The sequence below is a fragment of the Leuciscus leuciscus genome (assembly GCF_965113295.1).
Source record: "Leuciscus leuciscus genome assembly, chromosome: 11".
NCBI lineage: Eukaryota > Metazoa > Chordata > Actinopteri > Cypriniformes > Leuciscidae > Leuciscus > Leuciscus leuciscus.
This window is the reverse complement of record NC_138735.1, coordinates 11,951,257-11,970,638: the sequence shown is the minus strand read 5'-3', so window position 1 is coordinate 11,970,638 and position 19,382 is coordinate 11,951,257. Positions and strand designations below refer to the sequence as shown.

At 42.4% G+C, this 19,382-nt stretch overlaps 1 protein-coding gene across 1 annotated transcript in view; it reads left to right on the top strand.

The window, feature by feature from the left end:
- Positions 1-9,919: 9,919 nt before the first annotated feature.
- Positions 9,920-19,382, top strand: part of elovl2 (ELOVL fatty acid elongase 2) — a 104,801-nt gene continuing 95,338 nt past the window's right edge. Inside the window, exon 1 of the mRNA XM_082184846.1 lies at positions 9,920-10,072. Coding sequence (XP_082040972.1) covers positions 10,070-10,072 — 3 coding nt within the window. The 5' untranslated portion in view covers positions 9,920-10,069. The remainder of the gene's footprint in view (positions 10,073-19,382) is intronic.

Genomic DNA, 19,382 nt, shown 5'->3' with positions numbered 1-19,382 from the left:
TTTCTGCTGCGTCTTCCGGTGTCGCGGGAAGCTTGAAAGGCTCACTGAATGTAATGTTACCGGAAAATAAGGTTCATCTCCCGGGATGGGAGAGGTTTAAAGTCTTTGTTGCAAGGGACGCAGCTACGACTCGAACATGTGTTCGTCGATAGAGAAGGCCAGGGCCTCCTTCAGATGTTCCTTGGAGAAGCGCTGCGCCGGGGAGAAGAAGGTCCGAAGAGAGGATGAGTTGAGAGTTGAGAGAGTTGGAAGAGAGAGGAAACTGAAGGTTTGGACTTTTATCGGTGTCCCATGTGCCGTCCCCTCCTTCGTGTAGGACGAATCAGCTGTCGAGATTTTCTTAGGCGGGAAGATCCCTTTGTTCGTTTGGAACGGTCTCCTGGCTCGAGTTACAGTGACGATTGACTTAAGCCTTTCGGTTCCAGAAATATGAAATGTGTAAACAATGTATATTACTGCATTCTGCTATTGGAATTCGATTCTGTTATATTAAGAGAATTACAAAGACATCAAACGCATCACATGAAGGTTGTAGCAATGCGAAGTTACAGTGAGATATGCAGAATTATAGGCATTAGCAGTTCTATTAATGTTACAAATAGGACATATGCTTTCCTATGGTTTACACACACCTCTTAACACACAAATATATATATTTATTACATTTAAGAGTGACTTTATGGGTAAAAGTCCTTTTCTGTAGGGGCTTTCTGTTTCCAAGTCCAGAGTGTGTTTGTGTGTGTGTGTTGGAATGTTGCGACCCTGTTATCTCATGGATAGGGCTGGATGAGCTTGGTGGTCAAATTTTATGACCTGCCAATGAGCTCGGGTTACGGGATGCGATTCTACTGGGAGAACATTCTTCAAAAATACATTTCAGATCCAAACACTCGAAGATCATAACTATATGATCAAAACAACATTAATCACACATGCATACAGGAAGTTCAGATTCAAGTCTGAGTTACATACATTAAAGGATGTTGGGGTGTGTGTGTGTGTGTGTGTGTGTGTGTGTGTGTGTGTGTGTGTGTGTGTGTGTGTGTGTGTGTGTGTGTGTGTGTGTGTGTGTGTGTGTGTGTGTGTGTGTGTGTGTGTGTGTGTGTGTGTGTGTGTGTGTGTGTGTATCTGGAATGTCACGAGTCTATAAAAGGTTGGGGGAAACCCAGCCAAGCCGGCGCTGGCAAATTGGTCCTTGTGGAGTAATTATTAACCAGTAAGGACAAAGACGATGTGTTTTGCCATCACATGATCTACTTAATGCGAAAAGCAGATGTCATTGTTGCTACAAGTGTATTTACAATTTCTACCAGGAACTTAAAACAACACAATACAACAAAGAAGCCTTAGGCTGTTAAAAGCATAGTCCATTGGTTCCATACCATAAAACAGTCCTTAAGAGTCCTTGCGTGCTGTAAGTCCCAATGTGTAAGTGTCCACCGGTGTATATACAATCCAACTGTAGTGCTAATCCAATGAAAGTGATGTGGTTTGCTGGAATGGTAAGTCCTTAAAAGCAACTCCTCGATCCAGCTTTGGTCCTCTTGACAGAGACCTTGGGTGTTTCTCAATATGCGTTCTTCAGCGATCTTGCGTCCTTGTGTTCTTGTTTTACGTCATCATTAACTGTCGAAGTTCAGACCCAATTCTCAAGAACGAAGTACAGAGGACGCATGAAAGAACCCGGATGTGTTCTTGATACCGAGGATGCATCGAATGCAGACTTGAGCTAGTACTCGACTGGTGTCCCAGAAGTCATTGCGGCCGGTTCCGAGTTCGTTCTTCCAAGGAAGCTTGGCAAGACCGGTCTCCACGAGAACACAAGTCCGTTCTCTGCATTCTTGGAATTGAGAAACAGCTCTTGTTTGTTTGCCATGCTGCTTCTTTTATGCTGGCTATTTCCTGTTTCCTGTCATGTGATTGCTCACATGACAGGCAGACCCATAATCATTTAAAGACATACACACATAAAACAGATAAGAGGAATAAAATGGACTAAAATGACTAAGACAACATGTAAACCTATTAAAACTCTAATATACCTAAAATCATTATAATACATAGAGTGGTTAAAACATGTGTCATGTGTGACAGTGTCACATAGTCCTTGAAGGTACTGTCAGCCATTGTCCACGTAATGGGTATCCTCTTGAATGTGTGTCCTAAAATGTCTTTGTAATAAATTAGATAAAACTAGGCCCTCCCACACAGGCACTAGTCTGCCGGAGGAATCTATGCGAACACCAGAGAGAGGTGGAATCCGATACCAGCCTGGGTGTCCTTGGGTCGATGACGCCATTCCTCCCAGGGTCCTGAAATACCCAGCTTTCCTGGCATGCCTCTTACCCCGGCAATTCCTTCTATCCGGCTTAAGGGTCTCTTTCGGTGATGATGAACGGTGATGTTGATGGTGACGTGGTTTCTTGTTAGGATTGATGACTGCACACTCCTTGGTCTCCACACCACACAACTTGCAATCGGCGACAAATCTCCAGACGTCGCTGCGGATCGTGGGCCACCAGGCAACTTCCAAGATCTGCAGGAGGCTCTTTAGCCGTCCATGATGTTTCTCCTCGGTCTTTAGATGGAAGTGCTGTATCGTCTGCTGGATCAGGGGCTTGGGAACGACGAGCTGGATTTTCATGTTGTCGTCCCCCTTCTGGATCCGCCGATACATCAAGCCCTGGTGTTCCCGCAGTTCGACCCGGTTGGTTGGTTGAGTGGTGGGAGAGATGGTAAGTCCCTGGAGAGTGTCATCAGCACCCTGTGCGCTGGCGAGTTGCTCTCTGGAGAAGGGAAGGATGGAGATTATGGGGTCGAAGTCTGGCCCAGCTAGCATTGTGGCACAGAATTCTCCATCTGTTGTTCTGTTGATGGTTCGTGAAGTGGTTGAGGCGGTGGGATTGTTGGCCGGAGGAAAGCCAGGGGTTGACGTGGGAGAAACCGGGCTGGTCGTCGCAGTGGGAGAGCAGATAGTGGCTTCTGGATCCTTCCTTTGCTCCAGTTGTTTCATCCATTTCTTGTCTCTCCTCTTGAAACACTCGATGACCTCTCTCTCCAGTGTTCCGACGGCATCCTTTATAGATTCCTCCATTTTACACAATTTTAAATCCACAGCCTCTCTAAAATACACTTCACATGTTACATGTTAGCAGCCATGTCACCCTGTAGCCCAAGACCGGTTGCCCACTGAAGCTAAGCAGGGCTGAGCCTGGTTAGTACCTGGATGGGAGACCTCCTGAGAAAACCAGGTTGCTGCTGGAAGAGGTGTTAGTGAGGCCAGCAGGGGGTGCTCACCCTGTGGTCTGTGTGGGTCCTAATGCCCCAGTATAGTGATGGGGACACTATACTGTCAAAGAGCACCGTCCTTCGGATGAGACGTTAAACCGAGGTCCTGACTCTCTGTGGTCATTAAAAATCCCAGGATGTCTTTCGAAAGAGTAGGGGTGTAACCCCGGCATCCTGGCCAAATTTGCCCAGTGGCCTCTGTCTATCATGGCCTCCTAATCATCCTCATAAACTGATTGGCTTCATCACTGTCTCCTCTCCACCAGTAAGCTGGTGTGTGGTGGGCGTTCTGGCGCAATATGGCTGCCGTCGCATCATCCAAGTGGATGCTGCACATTGGTGGTGGTTGAGGAGATTCCCCCTTCTATGTAAAGCGCTTTGAGTGCCGAGAAAAGCGCTATATAAATGTAATGAATTATTCACGATTAAGATTACTTTCAACAGTCTTTAAAATTCTTCTCCAATTTTAAAACAATGTTTTTAAGAGCAATCACCTCAGCACGAAGCTGTACACACTCACAATGATGTAAAAACTGTTCATCATTAAAACCAGCTGATGTATTAAAAGAAGCAGCACTATCTTGACTAGTCGTCATCTTAAAACACTCTTTTCAACACAGCGTTAAAAATCTTTAAACGTCCCCGTACGGGCCACCATATGTAACAATCAGCCTTATCGGTAGAGTTACATGAGCTAAAAATGGGGTCAGATTAAACTGTGTGAGTTTGTTAAGTGTTTTAAAAGATGAGACAACAACAGAAATAAAGTGAATAAATGAAGTGTATTTACAATTTCTACCAGGAACTTTAAAACAACCCAATACATCAAAGAAGCCTTAGGCTGTTAAAAGCATAGTCCATTGGTTCCATACCATAAAACAGTCCTTAAGAGTCCTTGCGTGCTGTAAGTCCCAATGTGTAAGTGTCCACCGGTGTATATACAATCCAACTGTAGTGCTAATCCAATGAAAGTGATGTGGTTTGCTGGAATGGTAAGTCCTTAAAAGCAACTCCTCGATCCAGCTTTGGTCCTCTTGACAGAGACCTTGTTTGTTTGCCATGCTGCTTCTTTTATGCTGGCTATTTCCTGTTTCCTGTCATGTGATTGCTCACATGACAGGCAGACCCATAATCATTTAAAGACATACACACATAAAACAGATAAGAGGAATAAAATGGACTAAAATGACTAAGACAACATGTAAACCTATTAAAACTCTAATATACATAAAATCATTATAATACATAGAGTGGTTAAAACATGTGTCATGTGTGACAGTGTCACAAGTTTTGTCTGTGTACTCATCTACTGCTATAGACATAGGCCCCGTCCACACTACTGCGTTTTCGTTTAAAAACGGAGACCTTTTGCTACGTTTGCACCTCCCTTCCACACTAAAACGGCAAAAATGGAGACCCAAAACGGAGAAGTTTAGAAACGCTGCCGACCCGTTTTTCGTTTTGAATCTCCGGAGGGCGTTTTAGTCTGGACGGGTCAAAACGGAGGACTTTAGAAACGATGACGTAGTAGAGGCTCACGCTCGGCTCTATGATTGGGTGTCATCAGTCATGGCGTATATCTTTGCTAGCAGCTGTTGTGCAAGTAAATTCTGCATTTTACAATGCTATAACTGCCTACATGCGCCGGAGGCAAGCTATTATTCGAGCGATCTGTGACAATTCCCGTGAGCAGTGGCGGTATCGACCGTACATGGAGCGTCGGTTTTGGGTTAACCCGGGAAGAACCAGCGCATGGTGGGATAATTTTATCAATGAAGTTGTGTTTACACCGGCACGCGCATGCCCAGTGTTGGTGAATGGTCACGTGATCCGCGTTTTCAGTCGTTTTAATGTGAACGGAGATCAATTCTAATACGCAGCTAAAACGCTGGTGTGGACGGAGATCGTATTCGTTTTAATTCTCCGTTTCTAAACGAAAACGCAGTAGTGTGGACGGGGCCATAGTATCAGCTTTCTTCAGGTCTCCTAACAGCGTTTCATACACATCTGCAGCAAGAATTTCAACCCTACGAATGTTGGAAGTATCTGACAGGGGTACGTTTTTTATAGCAGATGTCACACTCGTTTGAATTTTATCGTCATTTATCACCTCATCCACGACGTGCAGCATACAGTCCTTCACGGTTTCAGAGTCTGTGAATGGCCTTTTCTTTTTTGCCAATATCCAGGAAACACGAAGGGATGCTGCGGTAGCTCTCTCTTGGGCTGTGAATGACCGCACAATGGTAGTACTGCTCCGGTTGTAAGATGCAATCAAACTCTGCACTTTTGCTGCCCTCTCTTGAGATCCCTCGGGAAAATAGTTGCGGAAAGTCTGGTGTTTCTCAACATGGTGCCTCCGCACATTGTAATCTTTAAATACTGCAACGCACTCATTACAAATTAAACACATCGGTTTGGCGTTTGGATGTGGCGGTAAAATAAACAAGTACTTGTCAGTCCAGGCAGGGTTAAACTGATGGTTTTCATTGGCAATTTTACGTTTCAGTGTTGAGAAAGACATATTGATAGTAATCTAGGCTACTACCGGCACGCTCTGCATTGTTTCCGTTGTTGCTAGGCTACGTGGTCTGTACTACTGTATGAATTTACGTAGGGATGTGCGTTTTTGGCGGGACCACGGACTGGGCCATTTGGAGGTTGCTTCCGGGCCGCCAATTGAATAGCCCTGCTCTATGGGCTTCTCCCTTGACTTTATCAGACTTTATGCCTCCACGTCCCCCCGATTGCCTGCAAGCTTCTCCTCCTGTCTATACTGTCATTTCTCTACTGTGCGACAGAGAGTTGCGTGGTTATGACGCAATCGTTAGCCTATTTTTACAAAAACTGCTTCTACGTGGCCATAACGTAAGATACAAGGTAATGGAGCCATTGTCCATTGTCGTGTTTCTTTAGAAATAAACAATGGATAAAAAGAGTCTTTAAACGCCTCAGATGTAAAGTTATTCGCTGTCAAAGTGACGCCAAAATGAATGGGAGTCAATGGAATGCTAACAGCAGGTGATGGCTTGCTAACCAATGGCGGCCCCCGGGGAAGGTACGCTTTCCGGGTGCTGGATTACCCCCTTGTATCTAAGTTGTCTACGTACCCTGTGGAAGAGCAAGACAAAAAAAACCGGTATCTATAAAATCAGCCCTGATAAATGCAAGATCAGTAGTGAACAAAACATTTTTACTAAACGACTTTTTTTTATCAAATAATCTGGATTTTATGTTTGTTATTGGCTCGCTGAAAACAATCTAAGTCTCTTTGCTTTTTTAGTTGCCATAGAAAGTCAAGGAAGGGTGGTGGAGTTGCTGTTATTTTTAAAAACAGTTTTAAAGGGGTGGTTCAGGATTTTGGACATCGGGCCTCATTTCCAAGTTAGCCTGGGTGTTATTTATCAGTGGAGACAGTTTTCAACATTTTTCATCCAGTCCTTCCAGTTGCATAGTTCGCCGGTGCTAGGCTAGCGCGAGTCAATGGTATCTGCCAGCCTGCCATTAAAAACAGTTTTACCCACTCCACAGTACACCAAAAGCAAATAAATTATAACACCAGACTATCGATGTAAATGTCTGTTGAGAGAATAATGTTAGAAATCAAACTACTCTTGCATCTCAATGATCGCATTACATTTACAGGAACTAGTTTCTCAGCAGCGGCGGAATTTTACTTTGCTCCGGTTAGTAGTACTGCGCCGAAAAGTAAACACAGAACAGAAGCGCACTACAGTCGGGACGTCTAGCTAGCTAGTAGTAGCCTTGAACAACGATATTGAAACATTCGATTGTAAACGAAGGAATTGGCAACATGGTGATTCGGTGTGCATTTCGAAATTGTAAAAACAAAACAAAACCGATGGTCACCAAAAAGTTTCCACAAATTTCTGTATTTGTATACATTTCCTGCACTGGCACCACCAGTCTCCCGATGTACTGTCCCGGTTCTCTACTACGGCATCTCCAGCGGCTGCTGTCTCTACAGACATTCTTTCTCTTTCTGCCCTTTTAGCATCCATCTCGATTAGTTCTTCGTCAGTGTATTCCGGCTCATACATGTACGGTTTGTTGAATAACACACATTCCTCGTCTTCATCGTCTCCAAAGTCTGAAACATTGGCATGGCTTTCAAACGTGGCCATAGTCCTATGTCTTGTTGATTTCTTCGTGAAATATACTCTGCTTCTGTAGTGATGAGTGTCAGCGGCAGGAAAATACACTTGCGTGATTGTCATGTGGACCGGCTCTCTCGGTGGCCTGCTGTAGACTGTGCTAATAAATACAGGGAACAAAGTATAACTATTGCAATGCGATGAAAGGGTAGTTTGATTGATTTCTAACATTATTCTCTCAACAGACATTTACATCGATAGTCTGGCGTTATAATTTATTTGCTTTTAGTTTTAGTGTTATTCATGTACTGTGGAGTGGGTAAAACTGTTTTAATGGCAGGCTAGCAGATACCGTTGACTCGCGCTAGCCTAGCACCGGCGAACTATGCAACTGGAAGGCCTGGATGAAAGATTTTGAAAACTGTCTCCACTGATAAATAACACCCAGGCTAACTTGGAAATGAGGTCCGATGTCCAAAATCCTGAACCACCCCTTTAAGTGTAGGCTTTTATCAGTAGATAATTATGACAGTTTTGAGGCTATGTTATGCAAAGTCAAATCCTCATGTTCTCTGCTCATTGCCGTGATATATAGACCACCAAACTCTAAAAGTGACTTTTATAGAGATTTCTCAGAATTTTTACCTGATATAGTCACAAGAAGTGAAAACCTTTTAATTGTTGGGGATTTCAATATACATCTGTGTTGTCCTTCAAAGCCTCTTGTAAAAGAATTTGAACTGCTTATCGACTCTTTTAACCTTAAATGGGTGGTTGATTATGATTTCACTTTTCTTTTTTTTTTACTTTAGTTAGTGTGTAATGTTGTTGTTTGAGCATAAACAACATCTGCAAAGTTACAATGCTCAAAGTTCAAAGCAAAGGGAGATATTTGCTTTTAAAGAAATTGCTTTTTAAGGACTACAACAAACGGCTGGTAGGGACTTTCTTGGGGAATTCTTAGTCAAACAATCACTCTTATGTCAAAAATCTGGGGGTCATTTTTGATTCAGACCTGAAGTTTGACAAACAAATAAATTCAGTGGTCAGGGCCAGCTTTTTTCCAGCTAAAGTGACTTCGAAAGTTAAAGCACCTTCTGACTTTTAGGGATTTGGAGACTGTTATTCACACTTTTATTTCCTCTAGACTTGATTACTGTAAATGCCTTGTATGCTGGAATTAGTCAGTCATCACTCTTACGATTACAGATTGTCCAAAATGCTGCAGCTCGTTTCCTGACTGGGACAAAAAAGAGGGAACATATCTCACCTATACAGGCCTCTCTCCATTGGCTCCCTGTGAAACAAAGAATTGATTTTAAGATTTTAATTTATGCGTTTAAAGCTCTACATGGACTTGCCCCTATTTATATATCGGAACTTTTACGTTTTTATTCTCCTCAGAAATCACTTAGATCTTCATCTCAGCTGTTATTAAATGTTCTGAAAGCTTGTTTGAATTTTTTTTAAATAATAAAATAAAAATGAATGCTGATAAAGTGGTGCTGATAAAGGAAATGAGGATGCACAATTAAGAAATGAAAAGCACCCACTGACATCCAATACTCCTGACATCACCTATCTGTATCTTTGTAACCTCCTATGTACACTAGATGGCAGCAGTTCACACATATAAGTATTAAAGGGAGGGACACAAAAAAGGAACAAAATGAGGGAGAGTTTTATGTTGACAGAATTTCAATTTTGGGGTGGACTATCCTTTAAAAGAAAGTGAAGAAATAATCAAGGGGTTAAACCAGTTTTTTTTTATGTTAACATAAACTGGTAGCTAGGTCTAACATTTATTAGTAAAGTGTGTAGGCCTACATTTATTTGTTAAAGATTTATTCTCAGTGCCTAAAAGTTTTTTTCTTCATAAAACACCAACAAATACCTTAATTATGACTTACTACAAATAGCAATGACTGTTAAGATGAAAAACTTTTCCTTTTGTGTGCTGCATCCACTCCACTTGGTGTAGACTGATGTGCTGCAAGATTTGTTTTAAAATCTAATTCATTGAATTACGCAAAATGTCCAGAGGCATTGCACGTCCTTGTCAAACACTGGCCTTTGGAAGGGTGACTTTCTATTTGTGTTTAAGACTATACAAACACGTATATAGTCTGAAACCTATTCTCAGTACTTGGGGCACTGCAGGGGTATTTGACTGTGTAGATCTGAACCGAATATGCGAGAATTTACTAGGTTTTACATATGCAAAAGTTAACTCACGGGTATTTAATAAGTATGTATCCTACTATCACACAGTTGGGTTTCATAGGAATAGTTGAAATTGTTTTATTTCATTAAATGTATCACATTACAGCGTTAACTAAAGCTTGGAATTTTTTTGGCAGGTGACTGGGTTCTTTTCTGAACCCCATGTGGGCCCTCGCAGGGTTGCCTTGGTTCAGACTGTGAACCCGTCGTCTGACAGTCCATGCTATCGTAACAGCCAAGACGTGAGCCCCTATTGGTCATCCTCACTTCCGTTACTCTTTTGGCATCACCGCGCCACTTCGCGTCACTATCCAGCGCTTTCGGTATCGGACGCGCATTCGTTCGTTTTTAATTCATTCATTCATTCCACAGCAGAGGAGCAGGCGACCCCGATCGGTCTACACTTTCCAGCTGTCCCGTATTGTTTAACGGAACTAGTAGACATGGTAAGGACCACCATGTTCACTTGTAGTACATGTTTTTCCTTGGGGTTTTCCCATTGATGAGGACATTAGAATCCCGGTGAATGCTGAATGATGAATACATTTTCTACTAGTAGCTACTTTAGTAAAATCACACCGGAACCTAAAATCACTCTACTTTTATTTCTCTACGTTTATTATGCACGTTTTTATACATGTATCTTTTACAACTAAATATAAACTATCTATTTAGGACTAAACTTTATTCAAATGATGATAAAGTTAAACTGTAAAATCACGCTGTAAAAGGTTTCGTCAGGTTAACTAACAAATGAGCTTCATGTTAATTTATTCTACCATTAACATCTAAATTGATTGGTTTTATTCAAGTTTAAGAAAAAAACACCAATGCAAGAAATAATGTCTCAAGGTAACAACTGCACATTTTTCAGTGCAGTGTTATTTTTAATGCACTTCTTATCAGAAATAACCCCTTAGTATTCTTATCATTGCTCATGCTGAGGCATTTCAGTTTAATTCTATACACTGTAACCACTCACTCTCTGCTGAGGAAGCCATGCTACAAAGGTTTGATGTCAGGGTAACCTGGGACCAATCCAAATGACCTGAAAAACTCCACATGCTATCAATATATTACTGTGACAGCGGCTGATAATTTTAATTAGCTGTATGTGAAGTGCTTCTTGACCATTCATATAAGGCCATAAATGTAATATATTCAAAATACTTACATAGGCCTAATAGAGTGTCACTTCATGAAAATAGTACAGTGTATAACCACATAATAATTAACAGTAGGCCTATAGTTAAAACATAATTTACATAGCACTCATATTGCATACAACATGGTGCAGACTGCTTGAAATTTCCACAGTATCAGTGCATTTAAAAAATATATACTCAACGTTAGCGATATGATGAATTGCATCATGTTGGAAACAGATTTTTTTTTTAATATTTTTAAAGATAGCTTAATAAACTTTCACAAGTCAAACAAAATTTTACTGTTAATATGTAGTGTGTGTGTTTGTGTGTGTACTGGTTTGACCTATATTATGAGGACTCATAATATAGTATGTATACAGGTTTCAAGTCTCTGCCTCTACATTATGAGGACATCCAGCTGTGCCTGTAATGCAGACAGAGGATTATGATTTGGGTTGGGTTTAGAGCAGAGTTGGGCAACTCTGGCCCTCAAGATTCACTTTCCTGCAGAGTTTAGCTCCAACTCTGATCAAACTCACCCTCCTGCAGCTTTCTAGTAATCCTGAAGATATTGATTAGCTTGTTCAGGTGTGTTTTATTAGGGTGTGAAACTAATCTCTGCAGGAAAGTGGATCTCGTGGGCCAGATTTGCCCACCCTTGGGTTAGAGAATAGAAAATATATTATATATATTATACATAAAAATCATTACGTCTATGGAAAGCACATACTTTTGATTATGTAGCAGAAGAGTTGGCAAGTTTTGGGACATAACAAATCATAAAATGTGCATTCTGTCACCATAAACTGGTCTGTCAATCATCTTGTCACAGTTAACATCCTCATAGGGGTAAGTGGGGCACAACCTAATGTGGGGCTAGTTGTAACACACATAGTTTGAACATTTCCACACATGCTAGCATGACAAATCTCATTGTATTTATTAGTTGCCATATCAATATAGAGAAAAAATGCACCAAAATTAAAAAATCTTTGTAAGATATCGCCAAATATTTAGCAAATTACTTACTGAAGGTCATTTTTCATCTCAGTTTATATTGTTTATTTAAAACAAGACAAATCTGCTATTATTTTTATTCTCTAATCTGTTATTTAGCATTTTAGATATTCTTTAATGCTAGACACTGGACTCTAGCCAGGTTTAAATCCCAGTTGCACAGGTGGGGCACATTGTAATACTGCAGTGTGCCTCGCTGAACTACAATATGCTGTTCTATGACATTAGCAATGTAATTCACATTAATTACTTTTATGAATTTTATTGAGAAACCACAAAAAACAGGTCAGTGTTCAACATTAAAGGGATAGTTCACCCAAAAACGAAAATTAGCCCATGATTTACTCACCCTGAAGCCATCCTAGGTGTATATGACATTCTTCTTTCAGATGAATACAATCGGAGATATATAAAAAATGTCCTGGCTCTTCCAAGCCTTATAATGGGAGTTAATGGGTATATGAATTTGGAAGTCCATCAGAGCCTATCCCTCCGTGATAAAAGTGCTCGAAACGGCTCTGGGGGGAGGGTTAATAAAGGCCTTCTGAAGCGAAGCGATGTGTTCGTGTAAGAAAAATATCCATATTTAAAACTTTATCGACTAAAATAACTAGCTTCCAGCAGACGGCCGTACGCGTCAATTTACGCCAAAAGAGTAACCCTTGAACTTGACCCACAACGTAATGACGAACGTGGTTGCCCAGCCCTGTTTGAACCGCGAGAGGCATCAAAGCTTACGCTACTTCTACGTCATACATCGTCAAGTGTTACTCTTTTGGCGTAGGTCGACTTGCGTATGGCCATCTGCCGGAAGCTAGTTATTTTAGTCGATAAAGTTTTAAATATGGATATTTTTCTTACACGAACGCATCGCTTCGCTTCAGAAGGCCTTTATTAACCCTCCCCCCAGAGCCGTTTTGAGCACTTTTATCACGGATGGATAGGCTCTGATGGACTTCCAAAATCATTATCCATTGACTCCCATTATAAGGCTTGGAAGAGCCAGGACATTTTTTTAATATAACTCTGAATGTATTTGTCTGAAAGAAGAATGTCGTATACTCCTAGGATGGTTTCAGGGTGAGTAAATCATGGGCGAATTTTTATTTTTGGGTGAACTATCCCTTTAAGAAATTATTATTTCAAGAAAATGTAATCATTCTGGCTCTTCTATTTATGTCTTGTTCAGTAAGAGCTGTGTATGGAGGGAGGGGATGGTGTATTGTGCTCAGCTCTGTGTTTTTCAGAATGTCTGAATGTGTTTCTTCATCTAAAATTTTTCTTTTTTAGTTTGTCTTGTTGGCTATATTCTTTCGATTATATCAGTTAAAGCAACACCAAGTAACTTTTGCTCTCGGGGTCCCCCTACAGTTGGGAAACAGTATTGTCTTCTACTACTGTCTTAAAATCTGTCATGGTTACACCAGGGGATACACGTGCATTTGTTGACAAGCCGATATCCCTGAACTCTGCAGAAGGAGTTCTCACGTTTTGGTCAGACTGCCTGCGTTGCGTGTGAAATGTCTTCATCCCAGGTACAGTGGCATATATTTCAGCATGTCATATGAATATAATTTCATGGGTTTTTTTTTTTTCAATCGCCAAAAGATCGCGTAGCTCATTTACAAGCCAGCGTCATTTAGGGCTTGTCAGAATACCATTTTTTGAGCTTCGAAGCTTTGGTAGTAATGAACATCGAATATTCGAAGCTTCGGAGAGAGGGGGCTGAACAGGCTATTCTCTCTAATATAGGCAGTATTCTCTATGTGTCTGTCTGTCCGTTTGCATTTTGATTATTTCGAGAACCGTTCATCCAGTCGACTTCACAAGGGAGTGCAGTGTCGCATTTGGTGCAATATAGATAGACACGCGAGAAGCGACACGTTCAGAATAAATAAACTTTTAATAAACTACAGAACAGCGCGAGCGGGAAGCGGCGCACCTCACACGGGCAGGGCTTATATGCTCCGAGAACGGACACTGCACTAGTGATATTAAACACATCTTCCCCATGAACAACACAAAGTAAATACGTTCGCACGTACTGTAACACACACACACACACACACACACACACACACACACACACACACACACACACACACACACACACACACACACACACACACACACACACAGGTCTGTTAACTTAAGCAATACTTTTAATAAGGTAGTCTTATATTTTTCTGACTAACAAATTACTGACAAAGAAAGAAAAAATGAAATTTAAATAAAGAAAAACGAAATTTAAATAAAGAAAAAAACGAAATTTAAATAAAGAAAAACGAAATTTAAATAAAGGAAAAAACGAAATTTAAATAAAGAAAAACGAAATTAAGTTAAATTAAAAACGAGATTAATTTAGATTGATAATAACGGGTAAAAATTTTGTTTCTATTATTCTATTTTCCACAATGTCAAAGCAACGCAGCTTGCCCAAAATACAAGCTCAGGCATGCACTTCTGTCCACACACACTCCGCTGTTCTGCGCTCTAGCCAGAGAATACCCCCGTTGCAGGAACACTTTAGTAGGCCAAGAAGAAGCAAATATATTTATTAAGTATAACGAGGTTGGGTTCCTTCAACTGTCCATCCTATTAAAAATGGCTAGGCTATATAAGATAATTGTAAAAAAAGAGTATTGTATTTCGTGAGATTTTATAGTGTTGAATATTCAAGCGCGAATGAGAACCGTTTTGAGGGGGATGCCAGGTGTGCAAAAAAACAAAAACAAAAACTTGCTTGCAAGAATGTAGCCTCTACCAAACTTGTACACGCCGTTTAGACATCGGCTTACTTCTGACTTTTTTTTTTTGTCCGTTGCTGCTTTGGCCATGACAAAAACATACGCACGAAAGCCGGAAAACAAACGCTGGTTGGCCTCTCACGTCCGAATTTGAGGAAGTGGTGGGGGAAGTGACATGTGCCGTAAAGCAGTCGAATTTTGTAGTTCTTTTTGTGCTCGGGTTACTACCCGAACCCCGAAGTTACGTAATGCCAGTAAAAGCGATACAAACCCCGTCAGGCTATGGCAGACGTGTCATTCAACCTATTGTAAGTCGATGTACAGTACCATCACAAGGGTCTTGGAAAAAGATTCTGAAGGTTGAAAAAATACATAGTGTTGCTTTAACATTTTAAGCTGTCATATTGTCATGTTACAACGTGCATGTTGGCATGTTGGCACATTTCTCTTCTATTCTTTGGGGCAAAAGAAAGAAAAAAAGTATACACTGTAATAATGAAACAAGACCACATAATTGTACTAGACGTGTGAAATTATTATAGAAAAAATTTGTCTGAACCCCAAGTGGGTGTAAATCTGAGTAAACCTCAGTTAAATCTGAGAAATTCAAAAAGTGTTAGGTTGTTCCCTGCCCTCCCCTACTCCATATTTAATTTAGTTTAATTTACACTACTCAACAGTTCTTTCTACCATATTGGAGAAAAAAAGAAGTACATTGATCTGCGAGGGTCTTTTATGTAGTGAATTTTGCTCATGCTTTTGCATTGTGATGCATTTGATGCATGCATGTTGCATGATGCATGTTTTTTGCTATTGTGCTATTTGTATTTTTATAAAAGTTCATAATGTTGTTGCAGATGAAATACAACACAAATAAGATTAAATACATATTTTGGATCAGGTTAAATACTGATCATTAATCACTCATACCCCTTTCTCTTCCTGGTCACTCTACTTAAAGCTACAATATGTCAGGGTTTTTTTTTCGCCGCTAGGGGTCGCTGACCTCTTACAATAACAAAGGCGTAGGTTGATGACGCAGTGATAAGCGGAATGATGGGACTTGTTGTCATGCTGATGGAAATAATAATGTTTATGGATGAGTGAAAATATTCATGTTTTTTAACATGACTGTGATATGAAGCAGGTTGCGATTGCTAATAAGAGACAGATATCAGCGCTGATATAAAGGAACAAGGACATTTAATTCTACCGAACTACCCGCAAGTGCTGAATTACTACTCACACAGGTCAGTTTATTTGATGAATCAAACTTGTGAGGTAACGCAGCGCTGTTTCATTTGGTCTAACATTACACTATCATACTAAACAGCATTTGAGTGAGTTGAAAGTTATGTTATTCTGTGTGTAAGTTTGTTTGCTATATGAGACTAGCAGTAAGCTAGATCAACTTTAGAATAACATACTGATCATATTCTAAAATTTCATCATGTTGAGCTTTATAACATTGATTTGTTTTATGTACATTTGCTCACCTGTCTTATAAAGTACATGCAAGAGCCCCTGTCAAGTCGTGACTAGTGAAGCTCTGTCAAGTCGAAGTTAGTCGTGGATGTTGAGCTCTCGGCATCTCAAAAACGCCATGCTGATATTGATCCTCGTTGTAGTTCTCCTTTTGTCCCAAAGTCTGCTTGCCATGGCCCATAATGTTTGAACGAAACAACAACAGCTAGACGTTACGCACTACGCAGTTGTCCATGTCTGTCGCCATGGTTACTATGGCAGTACAAGCGGAAACGTCTCGGTTACGTATGTGATCCTCGTTCCCTGAGGAGGGAACGGAGACGTTACATCAGTGAATGACGAAATGGCGGTTTCGCTTAGAAGCCTTTCACCTTCGAGTTCTAGAAAACGAGCCAATGGCAAAACAATGCCATGGGTCTGCGGAATTTGCATAGTGCAACTCCGCCCCAGCCGCATCATGTTATGCTGAGGAGCTGAGACTGAACTCCCGGCTGTTCCAGCGGTACAGCGGTTGTGGCAGGGGGACGTAACGTCTCCGTTCTCTCCTCAGGGAACGAGGGTTACAATCGTAATTGAGACGTTCCCTTTCGTTCAGTCACTACGAGTTACGTCAGTGAATGACGAAATGGGGGTCCCAATTCAATCACGCCACAGCAGCTGTCTTCCAGTGCCCTGCGCAAGTCTGAGCTCCCTGTTGTGAGACTAGCACGGACGAAGGCTTCCAGCCCGCAGGGTGGAAGTTTCAACCTCGAGATGGCAAGAGGTCTTGCCAAGGGAAAACATGTGCTCGGTGGAGACTTACCGTGGAAATACACATGTGGGGGTTGCCTAAGCGGGGAACCATGCACATGGAAGCACCTAGCCAATCACGAGAGCTGACCAACCGGGCATGCACTCTGGTGACGGCATCGACAGTGCAGGAGGAACTCAGGGTCTAATGAGAATTCATCTGAGTGAAATAGCGCACGTATCCAGTCCGTGGAGTGGAATGGCGCAGCAAGCGATGACACCGAGGAGGTCCTACTTACTGGCTATTTGAAGTGAGTACATGAGAGGACACTGGCTCTACCTGGAGATTATAGAATCTCGCGAAAGTGTTGGGTGTTTCCCAGCCTGCAGCTCCACAGATGTCTGTTAGCAAGGCGCCATGCGCTAAAGCCCAGGAGGAAGCCACACTCCGGGTGGAGTTGAGCCCTCACCCCCGGGGGGCATGGTCGACCCTGTGTCTGGTAAGCCAAGACAATGGCGTCCACTATCCAGTGAGACAACCTTTGCTTGGAGAGAGCCTTTCTCTTCAGCTTCCCACCAAAACAGACAAAGAGCTGGTCTGGCACGGAGGGTGCTTACTGGACAGAGCAGTGCCAAGGCTGGGTCTGCCTCCTCCGAGGGCAGCGCTTGCAGGTTCACCATCTGATCCCTGAAAGGAGTGGTGGGAACCTTGGGCACGGAATCGGATCCAGGCCGGGGTCTCAAGATCACGTGAGAGTTAGCCGGCCCGAATTCTAGGCACGCTTTGTCAACCAAAAATGCCTGCAGGTCCCCTACCCTCTTGATGGAGACCAAAGCGACCAGGAGCGCTGTCTTTATATACTTCAGGAACTTAAGCTTGACTGATTGCAATGGCTCAAAGGAAGCTATCTGCAGGGCAGATAAAACCACTGTGAGGTCCCAAGAGGGTATAAGAGGAGAGCGAGGCGGATTTAGTCTCCTTGCCCCCCTCAGGAACCTGACGACCAGGTCATGCTGTCCCACAGTTTTTGACTCCACAAGGTCGTGGTGCACAGAGATCGCAGCCACGTAAACCTTCAGGGTGGAAGCAAAGCACCGACCCGATAGGGCATTTCCTGGGATCTTCTTGGCGAGAAGAACACCAGGTGACGAAGAGGTTCTACTTCAGAGCATAGGCATGTCTCGTAGACAAGGCCCTAACTGAAGTGATGGTAGCTGAGGTGGTTGGGTACTCAAACCTGCTGCGTCCCATCCAGAACCCACACATGCAGGTTCCACAGATCGGGACGTGGGCGCCAGAGGGTGCCCTGTGTCTGAGAAAGGAGGTCCTTCCTCAGAGGGATTGGCCAGGGAGGGGCTGTCGCGAGGAGCACCAGTTCGGAGAACCAAGTCCGGGTGGGCCAATGAGGCGCTACCAGAAGGACCTACTCCTCGTCCTCCCTGATCTTGCAAAAGACCTCTGCAAGAAGACTCACTGGGGGAAATGCATACTTGCGGAGGCCCCGCAGCCAGCTGTGCGCTAGTGCATCCGAGTCGAGGGTCCCCTCGGTCAGGGAATAAAACCAGAGGCAGTGTCAAGTCAAGTCAAGTAACCTTAATTTATATAGCGCTTTTACAATACAGATTGCATCAAAGCAGCTTCACAGTGATAACATGAAAATAATACAACAAAGTTTGTTTCTAGAAGAAAATTGCGTCATCGTCCACCTTAAGTAAGGCAGATCAATAATATTGTTGAATATTAAATGTCCCAAACTAAGCAAGCCAAAAGCCAAGGCAACAGTGGCAAGGAACCAAAACTCAATCAGGTGACAGAATGGAGAAAAAAACCTTGGGAGAACCCAGGCTCAGTCAGGGGCCAGTTCTCCTCTGGCCACGAGCGAACAGTGTATGATTATGATCCAGGCAGCATTACAGGTCAGAAGTCAGATTGGATCAGAAATTCAGAATATTTATCCAGTTCCATCTGGTTGGAAATCAGAGTCATCACGCTGGTATGGAGACGAGTTTGTTGAGGAACAGGGCCGATGGCTGTCGTGTCAATGAGGCCTTCACAGGGCTGATGAGGCTGGCACTTCAAGGATGCGTCATGGATGGGTCCAGGTGCAGGTCCACCATCTGATCTGGATACGGCCGGGATCCGGCTGACTTCAGTAAACAGGGGAGGGACTGGTTGACACTTCAGGACTGCGTTGTCATTGTGTCCAGGCGCAGGTCCTTCATCAGATCTGGATACGGCCTGGATCCGATGGACTGCAGTAAACCTCGGATAAACAGAGAGACTAATATTAGCGTAGACGCCATCCTTCTTATGATGTAACAAGTACATCAGGATTTATGCGGAGTGTTCCCGGTTCCGGCTGACCTAAACTATGCAGCCTAACATTGAATTATAGAAGTCTACAATGTGTTTTTAGTCTAGACTGACAGAATGTGTCTGCTTCCCAGACAATGTTAGGAAGATTGTTCCAAAGTTTTAGTGCTAAATAGGAAAAGGATCTACCGCCAGCAGTCGATTTTGATATTGTCAACTGGCCGGAATTTTGAGATCGCAATAGACGCGAAGGACTATAATGCGTTAAGAGCTCGCTCAAGTACTGGGGAGCTAACCCATTTAGTGCTTTGTAAGT